Below are 17,101 nucleotides of genomic sequence, written 5' to 3' on the forward strand. Positions count from 1 at the left end.
CACTAAAATGTGAATACCGCCGGTGAACAGACGCAAGCTTACGGTAAATGCCGTGGTAGTGTAAGCGCCTTGTCAATCTCCCTACAAGCGCTCGCGGGCGCTTGAAACCAAGAGCACTCATCCCAGCGCTTATTTCACAATCTTCGTCTTTTTCACGCATCCAAGTTACTCTCATTTCCTTATCTCTGCTATGATATTGGTACAGCATGTGCGGCTACTATGAAGCGCACAGAGCAACTGATTTGATGCCAGAAACTGTCACCGTCCTCGTAAGCATCTCCCGAGTCGAGTCAAGTGCTATATCAGCACACCGAATTACGATGAGGCAACATTCCATTCATACCACCCGCCGCCCAGTCCGGGTTTTAAGGGTCGCTGAAAGGCTGACGACCTGCTATTTCTATTAGAAAACCTGTACCTTCTAGACTGTTTAAGGCTTACGCTCTCAGGTTTGAAGTCTGCTATGCAGATTTTGACAGCGGCATGCACAGCCTCCCCCCCTTCTCAAACTCTCAAGCTTTGGCTGTGGCCGCATGATGGTGATATATCATTATATATCATCACCAGAGGGGCGCGTTAGTGCATCTGTAAGACGGTAAGAGAGGGCATCGCGATGTCAATATGTTTTGTCAAATCACCCCTTGCAGATCATTCCCGTACATCCCCTGGGCCAGTGGGCGCGTTGAGCACCCTATATATGGGCTGCATCACTCGAGTCACTTTTGTCCAAGTTTTGGCGGCTACGCAAACATCGGAACTGGTGCTAGACGTATGGAGATTGCCTAATCCCAGATATATCGACTTGCCCTTGCCTTCTGGTATTATAATCTTGCTTCTCGCCCGACAGTGCTGTTTCTCCCACCTGATGCCGATGGAAAATTTGCCCATCATCCCACGAGAAAAGGAAAAAAAAAAAGGAGATGTGAGCCCACATGTCTGTGCTACTTTTATGCGGAAGATAGGTGATGTTACAGCGCCGTGGTATGCTACAGCGCTCGAGTAATTCACTAGCTGAAGCTTGGAAGTCCTATACTGCAAACCTCCATGCCCGGCGTCCATCATCATTCACTCTGTTTCTCCTCGCTGGCTTAGGGCGCTATCGCGTCGGTATTTGTATTTTCACGCGTTTAAACCCGTTGATAGACTCCCTTGCACACAGGTGCAGCTCATAACCTTCTTGAGCGGAGACCGGGGTTCGCGCAGGTTAGCAAATCTGTGTACTGGTGTGGTATGGAGAAGTTGTCATGATCGTTGCTCTCTACTAACCCCACCAGAGGGGCCGGTCCTTAGTCACATGCTGCTGGTGCCTTCATGCTCATGCTCATTTCTTCCGGGCGTATTGTAGGTCCGTTGAGAGCTGCAATTGAAGAGCATAGCATGTCGTGATTTCTTTCCCCCCCCTTACTCAATAGTATCCGCGAGACTGGATGTCGTTTCATCGTCCTGCGCAATCCGTGACTCGTTTTCACTCGAAATCATCAGATCGTATTGCTAACCTCATTCGCATGTCCGTTGGTTGATGACAATTCGAAACAGCATTATAATTTCTGATGGAAAATGTGAAAATGTAGAGTTCACTTCGTGGCCATCATTAATTTTTTTCCCCCTTCTTTCCCCGAGGATTTTGTGGGTGTCACGTATTTTCTAAACACCGGGAAAATGATATTGACGTTGTTTTTACTTTTTTCGTGCATGGAGGTGCGTCATGTCCCTGTTTTTCTTTCTGATTATCAGTTGAAGTCTAAACATGCACCTACAACTACAACTACATCATACCAGTGTCATAATCCTCGGATCAGAATCAATGGAATATGGAGTCAAGAGCACCCAAGGCTTGATGAGTCTAAATCGATTCTTGCTGCTGTATAGCTCATGTGACATTTTTCGTGGTTCCCAGCGTTGTGGCGCTTTCTCTGCATCCATGACTAGCGTCCGAAGACGCTTGTCCTCGCGTTTGTTGTATTGTTCAGCGCGTCTGGGAAGCGTCGTGATGTTGTGGGCCTTCTGCTCGGTTCGGGATGTACGTCATTGATTTGGACTAGTTCGGTCTCCTTACGACGTTGAAAGCATGTCTGATTCTTAGCCTGCAACTAGGTTATCGCATGCACAGTACTAACGCAGCTCTGCGAGGCTACGTGCACTCTTAGAGTTAGGTTTGATGAGATCCAGTGACTAGTGGTGATAACTTGCCGGTGATCAAGACGCGCTGCGAGGATAAGCACATGTTGACATCGTTACTCTCCCGGCGTCCTCACAGAAAATTCTGCGTTATCTCGTCGCTCATAATGCTATGCTTCATGAATCCACAAACCTTGCTGTATGCATGGTGAGTACGGCACATAGGTTTATGAATCATTTTATGCGCTCTAGCCGTCGATGGGAAACCGGTCATGCAACTTTGATCTTGCAGCGTCTTATCCGAGGACTGGTCGGTCAAAGAAAGGAGTGACGCCTTCAATCACCACAACATATGTTTTGCCATGTCTTTGAGCAGGTGAAAGCACCCTCGATCACTGATTGTGGAGTGTTTGACATGTTTTTCCAAAAACGCGCGTATTGCAGCCTTTGTTATCAACCTCCTTATCTGGCTCAATGGTTGGATCAGGCCGCCTCTCATCCTCAAATTACCTTGCAGAAGGACACGTGCGTATACGCCATTGGCTGTTATTTTCGACCTTCCTCAATCTCCTTCCCTTCCATTGAACGATAGCCTGTGAGGATGTTTCCATTCAGTTCTTCAATCGAAATTGAACGTTGTAGGCCTTCCATTCGCGGCGATCTATGTTTATGTTCAACATCTACACGAAGACCCTTATGGCGATACAATTCGATTTGGTGTAGTCTCTTTGCTTCGTTTTCTGGCAGCTGTGCTTCATAGGACGATGGTTTCGAAATATCCCAGGCCGCTTGATGCGACATGTATCCTATATATCTTTGCAGAGCTTTGCGCATCGACACCGCCTAGGCAATGAGGATGAGACTCGAAAATAGTCGATGGGTGTTGATGCGCCGGCAGAGAGCAAGCTACAAGGTGCAGTGACTGTATGCAGTTTAGTCCTAGTAGCCTATGTTATTGCCACATTGCCAAGCATGGTTGTATTTTGCCGTGACACCCGCGGGCTGCGCCCCCACGACCCTTTGAACTCATAAGCAATATGAACACAGCTGTGTTCTGCTCCCTCCTTTGCTTTTGCCATCCCACCCAACATACCATAATTGCTTTAGTCGTGTATGAGCACTTTCACGCTCCAGCGGCGTTTGACCAACAGCCTCCTAGGACATTTGACAAGCGTAGAACATGGCCAGTATTATGCTTATAGCAGCAGGACTGCAGTGCATTTAAAAAGGCGTATGCTTCTACCTCTGGTGTCGGCACGTACGACGCGTTTTTATGCTACTACGCCGACTGAAAAACCTCCTGAACCTTGCGAATCGCTAAGCTGCGAGAGCTCAGCCGCTGCTGGAACGCGTTCTGGGGGTGTCGATGATGGGAGTTCGAGCAGTCGGCGTAAAGGACGTGCTTCAGGAGATGGAAGCGGCAGTGTCTTCCCCATCACAAGTTCGCCGATGCTGGATGCAGCACTCACCACTATCGTTGGTCTCGGAATGGGTAAGTCATATCGACATTCTTCGGTGTTCTCATCAGGCGTGCAAGCCAATCCGAGCTGGATCGCTTGCTCTCCCAAAACAAATTTGCTCTTCTTGCAATGATGATGCTCCTATCGTTCCAAGGACCCTGCATGTCCTTACGGTTCGCTCCAGTCGCGGAATGGTCGAGATTTAGTGTTCTTTAATGTTGGAATGACTCATCAGCTGAGTTTAGGGCAACTTCATAATAGGGTTATGGCAAAGGCCAGCCCTCCGCACCGCATGCCCTAGGACCGTTGATTTGGGCAGTCTTACCCCATCCCATTGAACTTTCTGTTTCTGTCCTCTGTCACGAGGTCGCCATCGATGGGATTGATTATTTGCACGATAGGCAAAATTATCATGGTTTGCGGAACCTGAACCTGTTTAGTGACTCGGAGGGAGACCTGCTTCTCTGTTCTCTGTGTACGCGTTCCTTTCTTCGTGCTTGGCCCCATCGCTTTTGTGTATAAGTTATATGCGCTAAGCTGCTTGTTATTTAGTATTTCTCGGTGGTGTGGCGTATCTGGCATGGTATAAAAAGAATGTTTTGGACAAAGTAAGTCCTGGCTCTATAATCTAATCAGTATGACAAGTTTTCGTTCATACAAATGTGCGATTTAGATAGAATTAGCCTTTGCCCCAGGTTATGACCCCGCACTTGAGCTTGCCAACAACTCTGTCAAAATACAAAATCTGGAAACCTCTGATGATTCAAAAGAGTTCGGTAGTGACATTGACATCCCCTGGACCGAACATCTACGGCGCCAAGAACAAGACTTGGTAGATGCCATCATCACAGGCGAAGAGACGGGACACTACTACGTGCTCGTTGGCCCCAAAGTGAGATACCGATTGAGATTGGTTTAAATCTGTTATCAGTTTGATAAACTCCTATTCCTTAGGGCGGAGGGAAATCCACCATGGTGTTTGATGCCATGCGGGGTATTCAGGCGGAGGGTGTCGCTTTTCTCGAAGCTCACCCTGACCTCGAAGTTTTCCGTCTGCGCCTTGGCAAGGCGTTAAATTATGAATTCAATGAGGATTCTCAAACGGGTTTGTTCCAGCGACGAGATCCTAGAGAAGGTGCGTGGAATTTCACAAGGGGTCCACGATGTACATCTGATCCGTCTGATCCTCATCACTTGTATTAGCCGGTCCCGCATTGGATATCGAACGGGGCAAGTGCACCTAGTCATGATTCACTTCAATTCAATTTGACATCCCTTCAGCACTTACCAAACTTGAAAAAGTCGCACTGCGTCTTGCACGTCGGAGGGGGCGTCCTTTAATATTGGTTATCAATAACATTCAGCACTTTCATAATGATGAAGAAGGACGAAATATGCTTCTGCAACTGCAACAACGCGCAGAAGCTTGGGCAGCGGGTGGTCAGTATTGTTTTTCTGGTCGCAGTGCGTTTACTAATGACTACCATGATCGAGTAGGCATTTTAACGGTCGTTTTCAACACGTGAGTACTTTCCAAGTCCAGCATCTTTATCAGCCTTACGTTTGCTATAGGGATGACTCGTGGCCTTTCTTGGCAATGCGTAAGATTACAACCTTTGTTTGAGGAATGGAGCTGATCTTGTGTCTTAGGCAAAAGTGCTAGTCGAATGCACGTAAGTTAGCACCATCAAGGTCTCCCATTACCTTATTCACAACGTATTTTAGGTCATTTCTATACACGACTTGAATAGCACACAAGCGGAACAAGCACTAACTCAAATTCGACGTACAGCAAGGAAACCATTGACGAGTCTGAACGATCCAAAAGAAGTCGTATCGCTCCTTGGTGGTCGACTCGCCCTCCTCAATAGGGCTAGTCGAGCAGATGACATGGTACAATCCGCGCGAGAGATGCTAAGGTTCGAAAAAGCATGGCTGCAAAGCCAGATTGGCCTCATCCCTGATTGTGACGATGACGTTATGGACGAGGTACGCCAACCTTTCACTCCAAAAAACTATCTGTTTAGCTCGTTGTGGGTAGCAAAAATGGAGCTCGTGTTCGTGGCTGTTGTTGCGTGAGTTCGTCAAGTTGCGCCAAGAGCAAGAACTCGCTAGAAAGGAGGCTGGTGACGATAGCAATTTGGACCCCATTGATCTTCCTTCCATTCCATATGTCGGTATACGTGCCAATAATTTGATGTGACACTGTACTCACTTCATAGTAGTGGCGATGTCGCCAAATCATGACACGGCCCGATTTCCTGGAGGGTCAGCCAGTTTATTTGATCTTATGCTATCATTCATGCTGACTTACAGACATCACAAGACCTGGATAGAGTCAACATAATATCCATCGATGTAAGCCCAGCATTGTAACCTATCACTTACAACTCGAAATAATCTTAATACCTTCAGATCAACTTGGACGTACGCCCAGACTCGATGCTGATTCTACATGCTGCACGTGAAGTTGTAGAGGAAGATGGTTTTGAAGACCTCTTGGACAACGTACAAAACAGGGTTGATGCAATCGAGAGCCTCCATCGCACCAGGGAGTTGACGGTTAGTAACCACCATTGTTCACATATGTTTTGGAATTCATACTTAAATTGGTTCCCAACAGTTCAAGGACCTTGTTCCTGGTGACAAGCTCAGACTATCGGTTGACAAGGGAGGTTCGCTGGCCAAGTAATTAATACCAGCTGGCCGGTCTCACCGTATCGGTCTTAGCTTTAACTACTGTATCCCGCAAGAACTAACTCTTATAATCCCAGTATATATCGTAGCAACTTGCAATAACACGACTTCCCTCAACACCAGTGGACATGTCAAATAAACTGTTCATAGCGCTGACGACTTGAAACTTAATATCAGGCGAAAAGGGGAGTGGAGGCGGATCCCGTCTAAGCGGGTCATCCGTCGAATGTAATCCTTTTCATTTATCCACTCCGTGTGATGACTATTGTCAGCGATAAAGGAAACAGTAAACGACATAACGGAAACAGAGGCAGTACCAGTAAGAGAGCATTATGGAACAGAAAAATACTACAACGCAATAAGTAACGATTGGTCCGCGATTTTTGCTTTTAGTTTGGTGGTAGAGGAAGGGAATACATTATTGAGCAACAGGACAGGGGGAGGGGATCAATTTTCTTCAGACAGCAATGGGGAAGGCTTTAGACTCGTCTTTCTTGTTGGCGGCAGCCTCCGCCTCGGCGACAGCTTTCTTCTTCTCCTCAATCTCCTTAATTTGCCTTTCCAACTTGTCTTTCATGTTTTCGCCAGCCTTGTTAGTGTTAAATGTGACGCTTCTGTGAGGACTAGGCCCACCCATAGTGCCTGTTTCAGGTGCTTGTATGCTGATCATCGGAGCAGTGGTAGAAAGTCCGCGATGGAAGGTTGATGGCAACACGCGTCCCTCAGGATGTTGGAATGGACATGTTGCACGAGTACAACCAGCCCCGAAACGACACTGTTGGGCAAAGTGGTTGTTCGACGATGGGCGGGGCGGGTGTGTGTACGGACAATTTGGACGAGAGCACGCCACGCCAAATCTACATGGAATGGTAGGATGGGAGTAGGGCTGGGCAGCAGGAGTAGGTGGAGAAACGACGGTAGGCGGTTTTTGATGTTCTGCACCTGTGATTAAAAGCATGTGAGCACTTCGACAAGAAATCAAATGCAAGATATTTACCTGGCGAGTTAATGGCAGGACTAGTATGGGATTTGATACAGTCTTTGTCTTTGCACTCTCTGCCTTTCTCGCAAGCTTCATTGCTTAAAACAACACCGCTTTCAGCAGTGGCCACGGGCGACGGATGAGAATAGCGGCATTGCGAGTTAGTGCATTTTGTCGCAAATTTACAAAGCGTAGGGGACTGAGGACGTTCGGGAAGTGCATAAGCTATCCGTTGTGATGGGGATGGTGCTGTTGCACCTGCAGCGACCGGTGCGGGGTTGAGAGTAGAAGCCAATGTAGGCACAGGAGTTGCTATTGGAATTGCTTTAGAAAATTCGGAGACGAGAGGAACCGATGTCTCTGCCTGCACAGGTAGCACGGCATCGAAACCTGAAGCATTTGGCTGAGCTGCGGGCGACGATGGTTGACCTCCCCTCCCTCGTCCCACGCCTCGACCTCCCCGACCAGAGCCCCTGCCTCTACCGTTATTCATGGGCGGGAAGCCGCCCGCTCCTCCCACATTGTCATTGAACATCCCCATGTCTGGCATCACCCCCTGCATTGGAAAGCCATTATTCATGAATTGACCAGTGGAAGGATTAAGCATTCCCATCGAAGATGCCATTTGCGCCATGAGGGCCATTTGGTTCATCATCATCTCTTGTAAAACCAAAGGATTGGTAATTCCCGTCATAGCACTCATATCCATACCCGGCATGCCATTCGGGAACCCTGCCATCATCATGCTAGGATCGGGCGAGTTACTAGTTATATTGTCAATCCGAGCTTGGATGTCGTCTCGAGGAAATCCTTGCGAGTTACCATTCCGCACAGGACCTGCAGGTCCCCCTACTCGCTCCAGCAGACTCCTGGAATTGGTGGTGTTGGCATTATTATCACGGAACATAGCACGAGGACCGGTCGGGAGATCTGTCCTCCTCGATTTTGCAGGGCCTTGGCCACTCGGCGAGGGAGATCGTGCAGATGCTGTTCGTTTTTGAGCTGAAGGTGACGTGGACGGCAGAGCCTGCGATATAGCCTGCTGATAAAGCGGAGCACCTACACGCTGTGTATTTGGCGGACGGCGAGCTGGGTCCGTGGGTATATGCGGGGGAACATCACGGGTAGTCTTGGGTTCAGGTGGCGGCTCAGAAGGCACCGCAGGTGCTTGGGATGGAGATTCGGATTCTGGTGCTCCCTTTGCGGCTTCAATGAATAACCAATCGGTAAAACTAGGATCTACAGCCATGCATTAGATGAAAAGACAACACGCGAGTAATAAGAGTTCTACACACCAAAATCTGTGCCAATCACTGTAGACGATAGACATTAGTACAGAACAAATGTAAAATCAAAATGAGCTTACAATCCTCAAGTTCAGACGTTATTTGAGCTGTGGAAATAATTAGCGTGACGCGCCAAATGACTAGCGTTGTGCTCACCTGCGGTTTTGTTATTGATTATCATTATGGTTATATATTCAGCCATGACGGGATCTACAAGTAATATGAGATGCTTTTCAGGTTATAGCAAAAGACATTCTTACCAGCATCAGGACTGTAACCTCGTGCGGTCAGTTCATCCTGGATAGATGTCTGTGTGAAAGAGGTGAGTAAAAGGAAGAAAAAAATACAAGGAGAGCGAGGGCGTTGTACGCACCTGAAGTGACACTGCACGGTCTGTTCCAATAGTAAGGCCAAAGGGCATGATGAGTGTAGCAAAGAAAGAGTAGTGGACGTTAGACGACGACGTTGAGCAAAGAGAGGACGACTTTGGGTCTCCGATAAGTATAGCCACCCGGCCGAACATGATTATGTAAGCCTTCCCTTCCTCTTCGCCGTCACCGCGTCAGCCACTTCACCAGACCGTACTCCGGTCAGATACGAAACATAGTTCATTGGACCACTGTACTAACACTCCGTCTTTTTGTAGTAAGTTTTGGAGACCTCGAAAACGTCGGTTCAATTCATTCTTCAATTGAGAGCGTCTTGGATCTTCACACACGAGCACTCTTACGTCGACATACTTCAGTCAAGTAAGGTTTGGCCACAAGCTACCATAATGGCAACAATCGCTGGGCTCGATGAAGCGCCAAGGGGTGTAATTGCAGCCCACGAATTCCCGCGATAATTCAGGACAACGAGCTCAAAAACCCTACTCAAACTGCAGGCCTAAAGCAAAGAATCAATTGAATAACGCAAACGCCCTCGCCAAGTTATCCATGGACAAAGACCTGATAACTGTGGTCCCAGTCCAGGCGTAAGATATTAAACACAAGGCGATACACGTGATTCATGTTACTCCAGGTATTGTGCCCCAAGAGACTTTCTTCTTAATAATCTAGAGATACTGCGCAGAGGCGTCAAACATTTGGCCAGCACAAGAAATCCAGCAATTGCTGATACTATCTTTCAGTTCCTAAGGCAGCTGAAAGTAGCAAAGTGCATGTCTTTCACGACACATCGCATTTGTCGTGCATCCAGCATATCAGCATGCCACTATCATTTATTCTGGAAGAATCGGTGATATTTCACCACGAGAATATACCTTGATCTACTTCAGAGGTGGAGCTGGGCACGATTCGTTTGCCCCGGTACCAGATATTATTATTCCTGGTTTCTGGTAAAATCTGTTAGTGATACCCTCGATAAACGCTACAGCATCTATTAAAATGGACAGTTCCTCACCCCATCGTATTCCTAGATGGGTACGTTCAAAGATTTGTGTATCCTTGACGAGTTGGTGTCTCACGTCAAAAAGGTCCAGCAACTCTAGACTCAAATGCGCTGAGCATCAGACCAGCCCTCACGTCGTTCACAACTGTCGGCACGATAGTAGACCTATTCAAATAAATCAAGTCCCCCTTCGCCATTTTCTCATTTGTCCCTGACGACCCGTCAAGTCCTGTGTCAAAGCTTCAATCCAAGTTGTATATGGGAACATCGTCACTTTCTACTTAGGACAACCAGGTAGAGTCATTAGCATGGACCGAAGGATTTTCCCGGGCTTTGCTGCGAGGTATACCTAATGCCGATTAGAACGACGTCTTTGTTATTTCATGTCAAGGCGCAAGTTTTATAATAATATGAGTCATGTCAATAACAAACGAGCCCCTACGAACGCTATCCATCATACGTCAACTCAGTACTCCAGGTTCTTCACTTAACCACTCATTCTGCGTTTCTCGCTGATGCTTACTCTGATAGTCCCCTAGTGACCTAGTGATGAAGCAAAAAGCCATCCTGTCCTCAGCCAACCTGGGGTATATGTTGTTTTGCATATAGCTGCAGCACTCAATGCCCATCTAATAATAACATGGTTTCTTGACGATGGGCCTTACCCAAGTTGGACACCTTGTACTGGCATTTTTTCCGCCAGTAACGCGTATTGCCCATTCGAAAGCGAAAGCGGCGGATCCCGACAGAATTATTACAATGCGAACATCTTGCTCAGGAGTGACTCTTATAACCATGGCGGATCGCACTTCATGGCATGATCGCACTCTCCAGTTTATACACATTATTTGAGTACATATCGTTGGACATACATGGAGTGAGAAATACATTGAAGAATCCCCAGGCATCAGATGTTCGTGAGGTTTCCAGCAACGTTAGTATACGGTACGTGTCGATAACACTGGAATAAATGAACCCTCCTGAGATCGATGTTGTTCGGTAGTTGCGAGTCATCACATTCAAGATAGTGTGAGTACGTTCAGGCTGAGTTATTCGCATGACTCTGCTATGCTAGGACATTTAGCAAGAAAATGTTCTTCATTCAAGCAGACTAGGAAGTACACTGGAACTCGCGTATATTCATATTTCTTTTCTTCTTTATCGCATATCAAAAGTCTGACAGAGTATCTCTTTCAGAAATTTGAAGCCCTCGCACATCGACAACCAAGAAAATATCTGCTAGAAACATTAAAGTAAGGACAATATTTGGCATGTTAGATATAAAACAAAACTTCACCTTACACCACCAACGTTTGGGCAGCGACACAGGCAAACCCATCAACGCCTGGCGTAGTTACGCCCACCAGCTACTCGTCACCGTTAAGTATAAATGTGCACATCGACGGGAAAAAATCTTACCCTGTTGGGTGACAGATGAATCGTTTCCGGAGTTGGTGTTGTTAGTGGTGTTAGTGTTGTCAGAGTTTACTCGACGAGAGTTGTCGGTGTGATTGGTGTTGGTCTGGTTTCCAGCAACATCATGGTATGTGCCGATGTTAGCGCCAGCTTTGTCACCGTGTTGGACGAAAGGCATGATTGATATGGTAAAATGTTATGAAGGGATGTGAGTAACTGAGGGAGTACTTTCAACTTGAGAGGACGCCTTTTATACTGGACAAAATCAGAAGAATGCCTCTACGTCCCGCAACTTCCGTGAGAGAGCACGACATTTCTGCACACTGAGATATTAGGATATCAACCCTAGAGGAACATCAACGCTATGTACCCTTCGACGCCATCCAAAAGGGTGTCTTCTAACGGCTCGCGTGAAGGACATCAGGAGTGACTGCTCTGTCCCACTGCGGACATGATAAGATATAGTTTCATGATGGCTGAGATAGTCAACCAAGCGTTTCCTTGAAGAACCGAGTACGGGATATCCCAGGGATCCATGCATTGAAGTTGCCATAGTCAGGGAATCGGAAGTTCTGAATGCGAATGTTCCGCGGTATCTTCTGATATAATATTCCGCTGGGTCAGTACATCCATTATAAGATGATGATAATAAAAGTACTCACTGTACTGAGTTAACTTGAATAACTGCCATTGGCTACTCTCAAAGCACTAGCTAAGTTACCTTAACAGGACATCGAGACCGTGCCAAGAATGCTAACACACGCCGTATTGTCCTGCAGATTAGCGCCTTTCAATCATGTGCTCCCATAACAGCGCCGGCTGCTAAAGACCAATCACCACGAGATACCAAAGAACGTATGAATGCGCCTTCGAGCCGAAGTCTCGTTAGACATACATATCAAGAAATGTCATAGGATCCATTCCATTGCGACATTGGTAAGACCTGAGTTCTTTATAGGTGTGGGTAGCCAGTCACACACATAACATGAGACTTCAAGCCGAAGGACTAACATATCTCAGTAAGAAAAAGGCTAATCTGACCCATAATGAGAAGTGACCAGGGCTAGGCCAGATCAGTGGTTACGCCATAGACAGGTGTATCGTATATCCGCACAGAACGTACCGCGTATACGTACCCCAATAGGATTGTCACTTGTGTAAGTATATACCGAGTTCCCGCTAATAGGCGCTATGCTGCGGACCTTGCCCCCTTTTCTAGCCCTGGTCATAAAAGTCTTGTACGTATTTCCTCCTAGAGACAAGTCTTCAAAGATCCACTTCAGCGATAATTCTATGGCCTTGACGAATTTAGATGTGATTTCCCGGAGATCCTGCACAGGCCGGTTCATGGTTCTTCCACGACGAAGCATGTGCGCCATAAGCGCGATAACAAAGTAATCTGGCATGACTGCCTCCAAGACGGAGAAACGACTTCCTAAGGCGTCCGACGAATAAACAGCAATTCGAATCTGCATTAGCGAGGTTCTCAATCCCATACTAGGAACCTGTAAGCTATTGCTGTTAGCGCTACTGCAGAAGCATCATTATCGTGTGGCATGAGGCTTTGTTAATCTCACTGTGACGGGACTTTGCGCAATTGCCAGTGTAAATCATGGCTTCTCTGAAATTTCCTGGGAGATTGTGCTCACTTGGTGCTCACTTGCCAATGATAGATGGCTCTGATAGAAGTCAGTCACGATGCAATTGCGCGCAAAGAGGTGGTGATGCTAAAGACCTTTGGCGCCGCAGTGGTTCATGCCGGATTCAACTCCGCGGTTAGTCCGCTCCTCCCAACTTAATTCAGAGCAGTTACTAGTAGTGCCAATGTCGTGTCCTCTTTGTCGTATTTCTTTCTGCCTTGAAAATACTAGTAACAAGATGAAGTTTATGTTTATAGCACTTCTTCCTCTACCTGCAATTATCACGAGGGATCTCAGCAACTGGATATTGTCAGACATTCTTCAAGTCACTACTAACATGCAAACGACATAGTACAACATATTCACGTTATCATGGACAACTTAATCTTTAAGGAATCCAAGAAGGCAACAATCAAGAATGTACTCTACTTTGACCCAAGGATGCGTATCCATTGTAAATGCGGGTGAGTGGAACGATAACGTGAATAATAAAACAATCGATAGATGCGTACTGAAGAACTTGGTACCATCTTTTCCCGCAGCCTGCAAAACCTCCTCACCACCAGGATGGAATATCAAGTACGGGGTGAGGTTATAAACTTTTCCATGAATGGCGGTCCAGGCATCAGTATTCTTGTTATGACGCTGTAATTCAGCACGCGAAATATTCCTAGTCGTATTGATACCCTAGAATGAAGTTGGTCATTTCTGTGCCACCATGGCAGCTTTGCTTAAACCAAAGTCTTACATTGACCGTAGACTTGACGGATTCCCAGGTTGGGGGTTTACCCGAAAGAGCACCGGACAGCGCAGAGCCGAGCACGCTGGTCACAGGAGAGCATACAGCAGCCATGCCAGGCAATCCTGAGAGACCAGGGACAAAGGGGGATGCTTCTTGACTGCTTCGGTGTTTTCGATGAGGCGAATACGTTCTCTGGTTGGGAGCTGGCATAGTGGATTTGATAGCAATGTACGTTGGCTAGGAAACTTGGACGTCTGGTTGACAAATAACATAGGACAGATGCATATGTACCAGTAGGATGTATTGCGGTGTTTGCGATGCGTTCCCCCTGAAGGGGCTTCGAAGCTACCTGCCAACTTGGGGAATCTTATCAGGACAGAGTTGCATTAACTTCTGAGATTGTGGCCGTTGAATGATCGCCAATTTGGTAAACCATTAAATGTGCCTTGAAAAGTTCTCGAAGCAAAATCGTGGAATATACACGAATCCCGATGCTTACAAGGGGTTTGCAATTGCGGGATGTAAGTATTATTTACCTAAATTAAATTATACATGTACTCTTCAACGCCAGTTTACTATAAGCAGCCTTACAACTTGAATTCAGAGTGATATGAATTGTTGGTCTGAGTCGGTTCCCATGGTGCGAGTCATTTAGCGTCAGTCCCTTTTGCAAAATCTAGATACTTTTCGGAGATAGAGGTGAAATACAGACAGTGTATACAGATAATATTTTCCTCGTTCTACTTCATGGGTGGCCCTTACTTCCAGGATGGTGATAGGAGACTCTCTGGCTGACGGTATCTGTAAGACATCTGCTCACCACTGATGACCGTTGAGACTAGAAATAAAAGTCGGGTGGGTTTGCGTCTCATTTATGGTACTGCCGAGAATGCACACTTATTACTTGCGATGACGAAAGAATCGAACAATATTTGAAACTCCAGCATATATTCACCAATGTTCTGTTCACTTTATAAAAACCACGACAAAACAACTATTTCCCCACTTCACAATACGTCGTTCAGTGAGACCTAAGATACGCTTTCTAAAAAGGAGTGTATAAGTAACGAATCAACAAGTTATTAATATAATATTACCTCCCGTTCCTTCACGGATCCGTCAGCTGAGCCAAATGCCTGAACCCCATGCCCCGCTAGTTATCATCATATTGAGCAATACAACAATTTGATGAAAGGGAAAGAATATTACCTATCTGAGCAGAAAAGTCACCACTGGGAGCGAGGTTGTTATTGACATTAGTATTGCCACAGTTCTCGTTACGAGAGTTGTCGTTATGTGTGTTGGTCTGGTTTCCAGCGACGTCGTTGTAAGTACCAACGTTACTGGTGGCACCGTTACCGCTTTGACCGAAAGGCATGATAAGTGTGATATAAGGATGTACACAGACGTAGATGTGGATTCTGGTACTCTCAAGACGCCAGGACCACTTGCTTTATATCGTGCAGGATTGGCGGTTGTTTCTTCATGTCCGTGCCTTGAAGATTCCAGAAGAGAATATGCCATTCCCTCACCTCACAGCAACATATCGGTATAAGGACCGTTAGGAGTATGTTCCTTCATTTTCACCCAAAATGGATTTTTAAACACCTGATGAATCACAGTAGGATAGACCACTGTGACCCTCTGACCTTCTGTGGAGTTGATGACCCTAGGATAAGATACAGTTTCATGATTGCTGCGATGTCAACCGGATGTCCGCTTTGCTTTGCACAACCTCGGAAAAATGTGATACGGGATTGGCCTAGAAACTGGCCAGACATCCATGTATTTCCACAAATGAGCGTTACGCTGTATCTTCCGGCGATCGGGGGTGTATACTAAAAATGTCAGCAGCGAGGGATAACACCTCGGATTGGATAGATTATAATCACGAGGACTACATCTTACTGACTCGTGCGCCGTAAATGCAAAAAAAGACTTGATACTTACCTTCCTGAATTGATAACCACAGTCGGCTTGTCGCAAAGTGCAGGCTAATGTGGATGAACAAAGCCTACTAAGTCACAGCGTGATCCAGCATCCCGACGAGAAGATGACTGGTACTCGTCAGGTAAGCGTTCTTATAGAACTGGTGATCAGTAACTACTTCAAAGCTGAGAAACGACCCACCATGCATATCTGCATCAACGTGCGGCCACAATTATTTCAGTACGAAAAAGGCTATAGTCACTTACAATCCCCAGTTGCCATGTATGGATTACCAGCACCCAGGGTGTGTGGTGTGAATGACGCCATGCATGGGCATTAATTATATCCAAATAGTCCGCTCATCTTCCATCACACAATGGAAATTTCCCTTGCTTCTAGCGCTGGGCACCATAATTTTGCGTGTGTCCTTTTGGAAATCCAAAGACGTCCTTGAGCGCTTCAGTGATATCGAACATGACAAATTTGGAGATCCAGATATGGTCGCCCAAATATCCAATGCAGGCTAGCAATGGCGGCGACTGTTCCCTGGAAGGCACCTGGTTTATTGCATCTTCCAATACAAGCCATACAGTCCTACGATGGGGTGATCATGGGGACAAGCGACCATTGCCTAGTGTGTAAATCTGAGGAAGACACGACTTCCCAAAGCACCCAAAAATTGAACAGAAAACAAAAAGTTCACCAATGAGGGCGTCAACACTAGGAAGTCTCAGAACACTGATGAAGTTGGCCCCAACTGAAGGAGTACTGTACTGCTTCAGTATTCACAAAGAGTAGATAGAATTGTCTCACAAGACCGCAGAATTGTGAGCTAGATCAAGCTGTACCTTTCGCAGATTTATTTAGAACTTGAACAGAGAAAGGACTTATACAAGTCAGGGGAATGGCAGGAAAACAAATGAATGTTCGATGGCAAGGAATCCGATGAAATTTTTGAAGAGACTCCCCCAGTAATATGGTCTTTCAATCATCCTCTCATTTGTGTGAGGTCGTTTGGCTCGCGATTCCGTATAAGTAGCTTTTACAGTTGCGAGGATTTAGATTGAGTGACGGTGAACTTGGCGATAGTTCATAACGATCAGACACCCTCCGGATCAGCCCGAACTCAGCTTAAATAATAGTCCGCGTAGCTGGAGCCGAAAAGTACAATGGCAGACAAATCTCTGATATGACAGTTGTACAGTCGACGTCAGCAAAATAATTCACTATGGACATTTCCCGAGATATGGTTTCTTATACATCGAATACTCACGCGAAGCTCATGAGGTACCTTTTAGCCCAGTACCAGGTATTTATGATGGGGGTTTCATATGGGGTGCCGTATGTCCTTGTGCTCTTACATTAACTATCGGAACTGGTTACACGATTGTGAAGATAGGTTTATTCATTACATGACTTCGCGCAAGCTCTGAGTCCCAATT

General features: G+C 46.4%; 7 protein-coding genes across 7 annotated transcripts; 1 reads left to right on the forward strand and 6 right to left on the reverse strand.

The window, feature by feature from the left end:
• Positions 1–643: 643 nt before the first annotated feature.
• Positions 644–1,157, reverse strand: SERLADRAFT_463146 (uncharacterized protein; the record flags this gene model as incomplete). The annotated part of the gene is made up of 1 exon (XM_007316378.1): positions 644–1,157. One exon carries the CDS (start codon positions 1,063–1,065, stop codon positions 649–651), a length of 417 nt encoding a protein of 138 aa, XP_007316440.1.
• A 2,194-nt stretch (positions 1,158–3,351) lies between these two features.
• Positions 3,352–6,270, forward strand: SERLADRAFT_367868 (uncharacterized protein; the record flags this gene model as incomplete). Its single annotated transcript, XM_007316379.1, has 14 exons — positions 3,352–3,610; positions 4,131–4,186; positions 4,252–4,470; positions 4,533–4,713; positions 4,860–5,018; positions 5,076–5,100; positions 5,151–5,179; positions 5,229–5,251; positions 5,304–5,567; positions 5,620–5,763; positions 5,804–5,846; positions 5,905–5,936; positions 5,994–6,140; positions 6,202–6,270. The coding sequence occupies 14 exons, from the start codon at positions 3,352–3,354 to the stop codon at positions 6,268–6,270; spliced, it is 1,650 nt and encodes a 549-aa protein (XP_007316441.1).
• A 193-nt stretch (positions 6,271–6,463) lies between these two features.
• On the reverse strand, positions 6,464–8,964 carry SERLADRAFT_414377 (uncharacterized protein; the record flags this gene model as incomplete). Its single annotated transcript, XM_007316380.1, has 7 exons — positions 6,464–7,217; positions 7,273–8,496; positions 8,553–8,570; positions 8,624–8,650; positions 8,700–8,753; positions 8,804–8,852; positions 8,917–8,964. The coding sequence occupies 7 exons, from the start codon at positions 8,962–8,964 to the stop codon at positions 6,733–6,735; spliced, it is 1,905 nt and encodes a 634-aa protein (XP_007316442.1).
• Positions 8,965–11,270: 2,306 nt separating this feature from the next.
• On the reverse strand, positions 11,271–11,526 carry SERLADRAFT_436090 (uncharacterized protein; the record flags this gene model as incomplete). Its single annotated transcript, XM_007316381.1, has 2 exons — positions 11,271–11,299; positions 11,352–11,526. The coding sequence occupies 2 exons, from the start codon at positions 11,524–11,526 to the stop codon at positions 11,271–11,273; spliced, it is 204 nt and encodes a 67-aa protein (XP_007316443.1).
• An 87-nt stretch (positions 11,527–11,613) lies between these two features.
• Positions 11,614–12,823, reverse strand: SERLADRAFT_436091 (uncharacterized protein; the record flags this gene model as incomplete). The annotated part of the gene is made up of 4 exons (XM_007316382.1): positions 11,614–11,664; positions 11,719–11,791; positions 11,859–11,947; positions 12,551–12,823. The coding sequence occupies 4 exons, from the start codon at positions 12,821–12,823 to the stop codon at positions 11,614–11,616; spliced, it is 486 nt and encodes a 161-aa protein (XP_007316444.1).
• A 546-nt stretch (positions 12,824–13,369) lies between these two features.
• SERLADRAFT_347986 (uncharacterized protein) lies at positions 13,370–13,675 on the reverse strand (the record flags this gene model as incomplete). Its single annotated transcript, XM_007316383.1, has 1 exon — positions 13,370–13,675. A coding segment is annotated over one exon (306 nt), but the record flags the coding sequence as incomplete, so codon positions are not given.
• A 983-nt stretch (positions 13,676–14,658) lies between these two features.
• On the reverse strand, positions 14,659–15,215 carry SERLADRAFT_463156 (uncharacterized protein; the record flags this gene model as incomplete). Its single annotated transcript, XM_007316384.1, has 3 exons — positions 14,659–14,775; positions 14,828–14,883; positions 14,940–15,215. 3 exons carry the CDS (start codon positions 15,106–15,108, stop codon positions 14,752–14,754), a joined length of 249 nt encoding a protein of 82 aa, XP_007316446.1.
• Between the last annotated feature and the right edge of the window lie 1,886 nt (positions 15,216–17,101).

This window comes from Serpula lacrymans (genome assembly GCF_000218685.1).
Source record: "Serpula lacrymans var. lacrymans S7.9 unplaced genomic scaffold SERLAscaffold_5, whole genome shotgun sequence".
NCBI lineage: Eukaryota > Fungi > Basidiomycota > Agaricomycetes > Boletales > Serpulaceae > Serpula > Serpula lacrymans.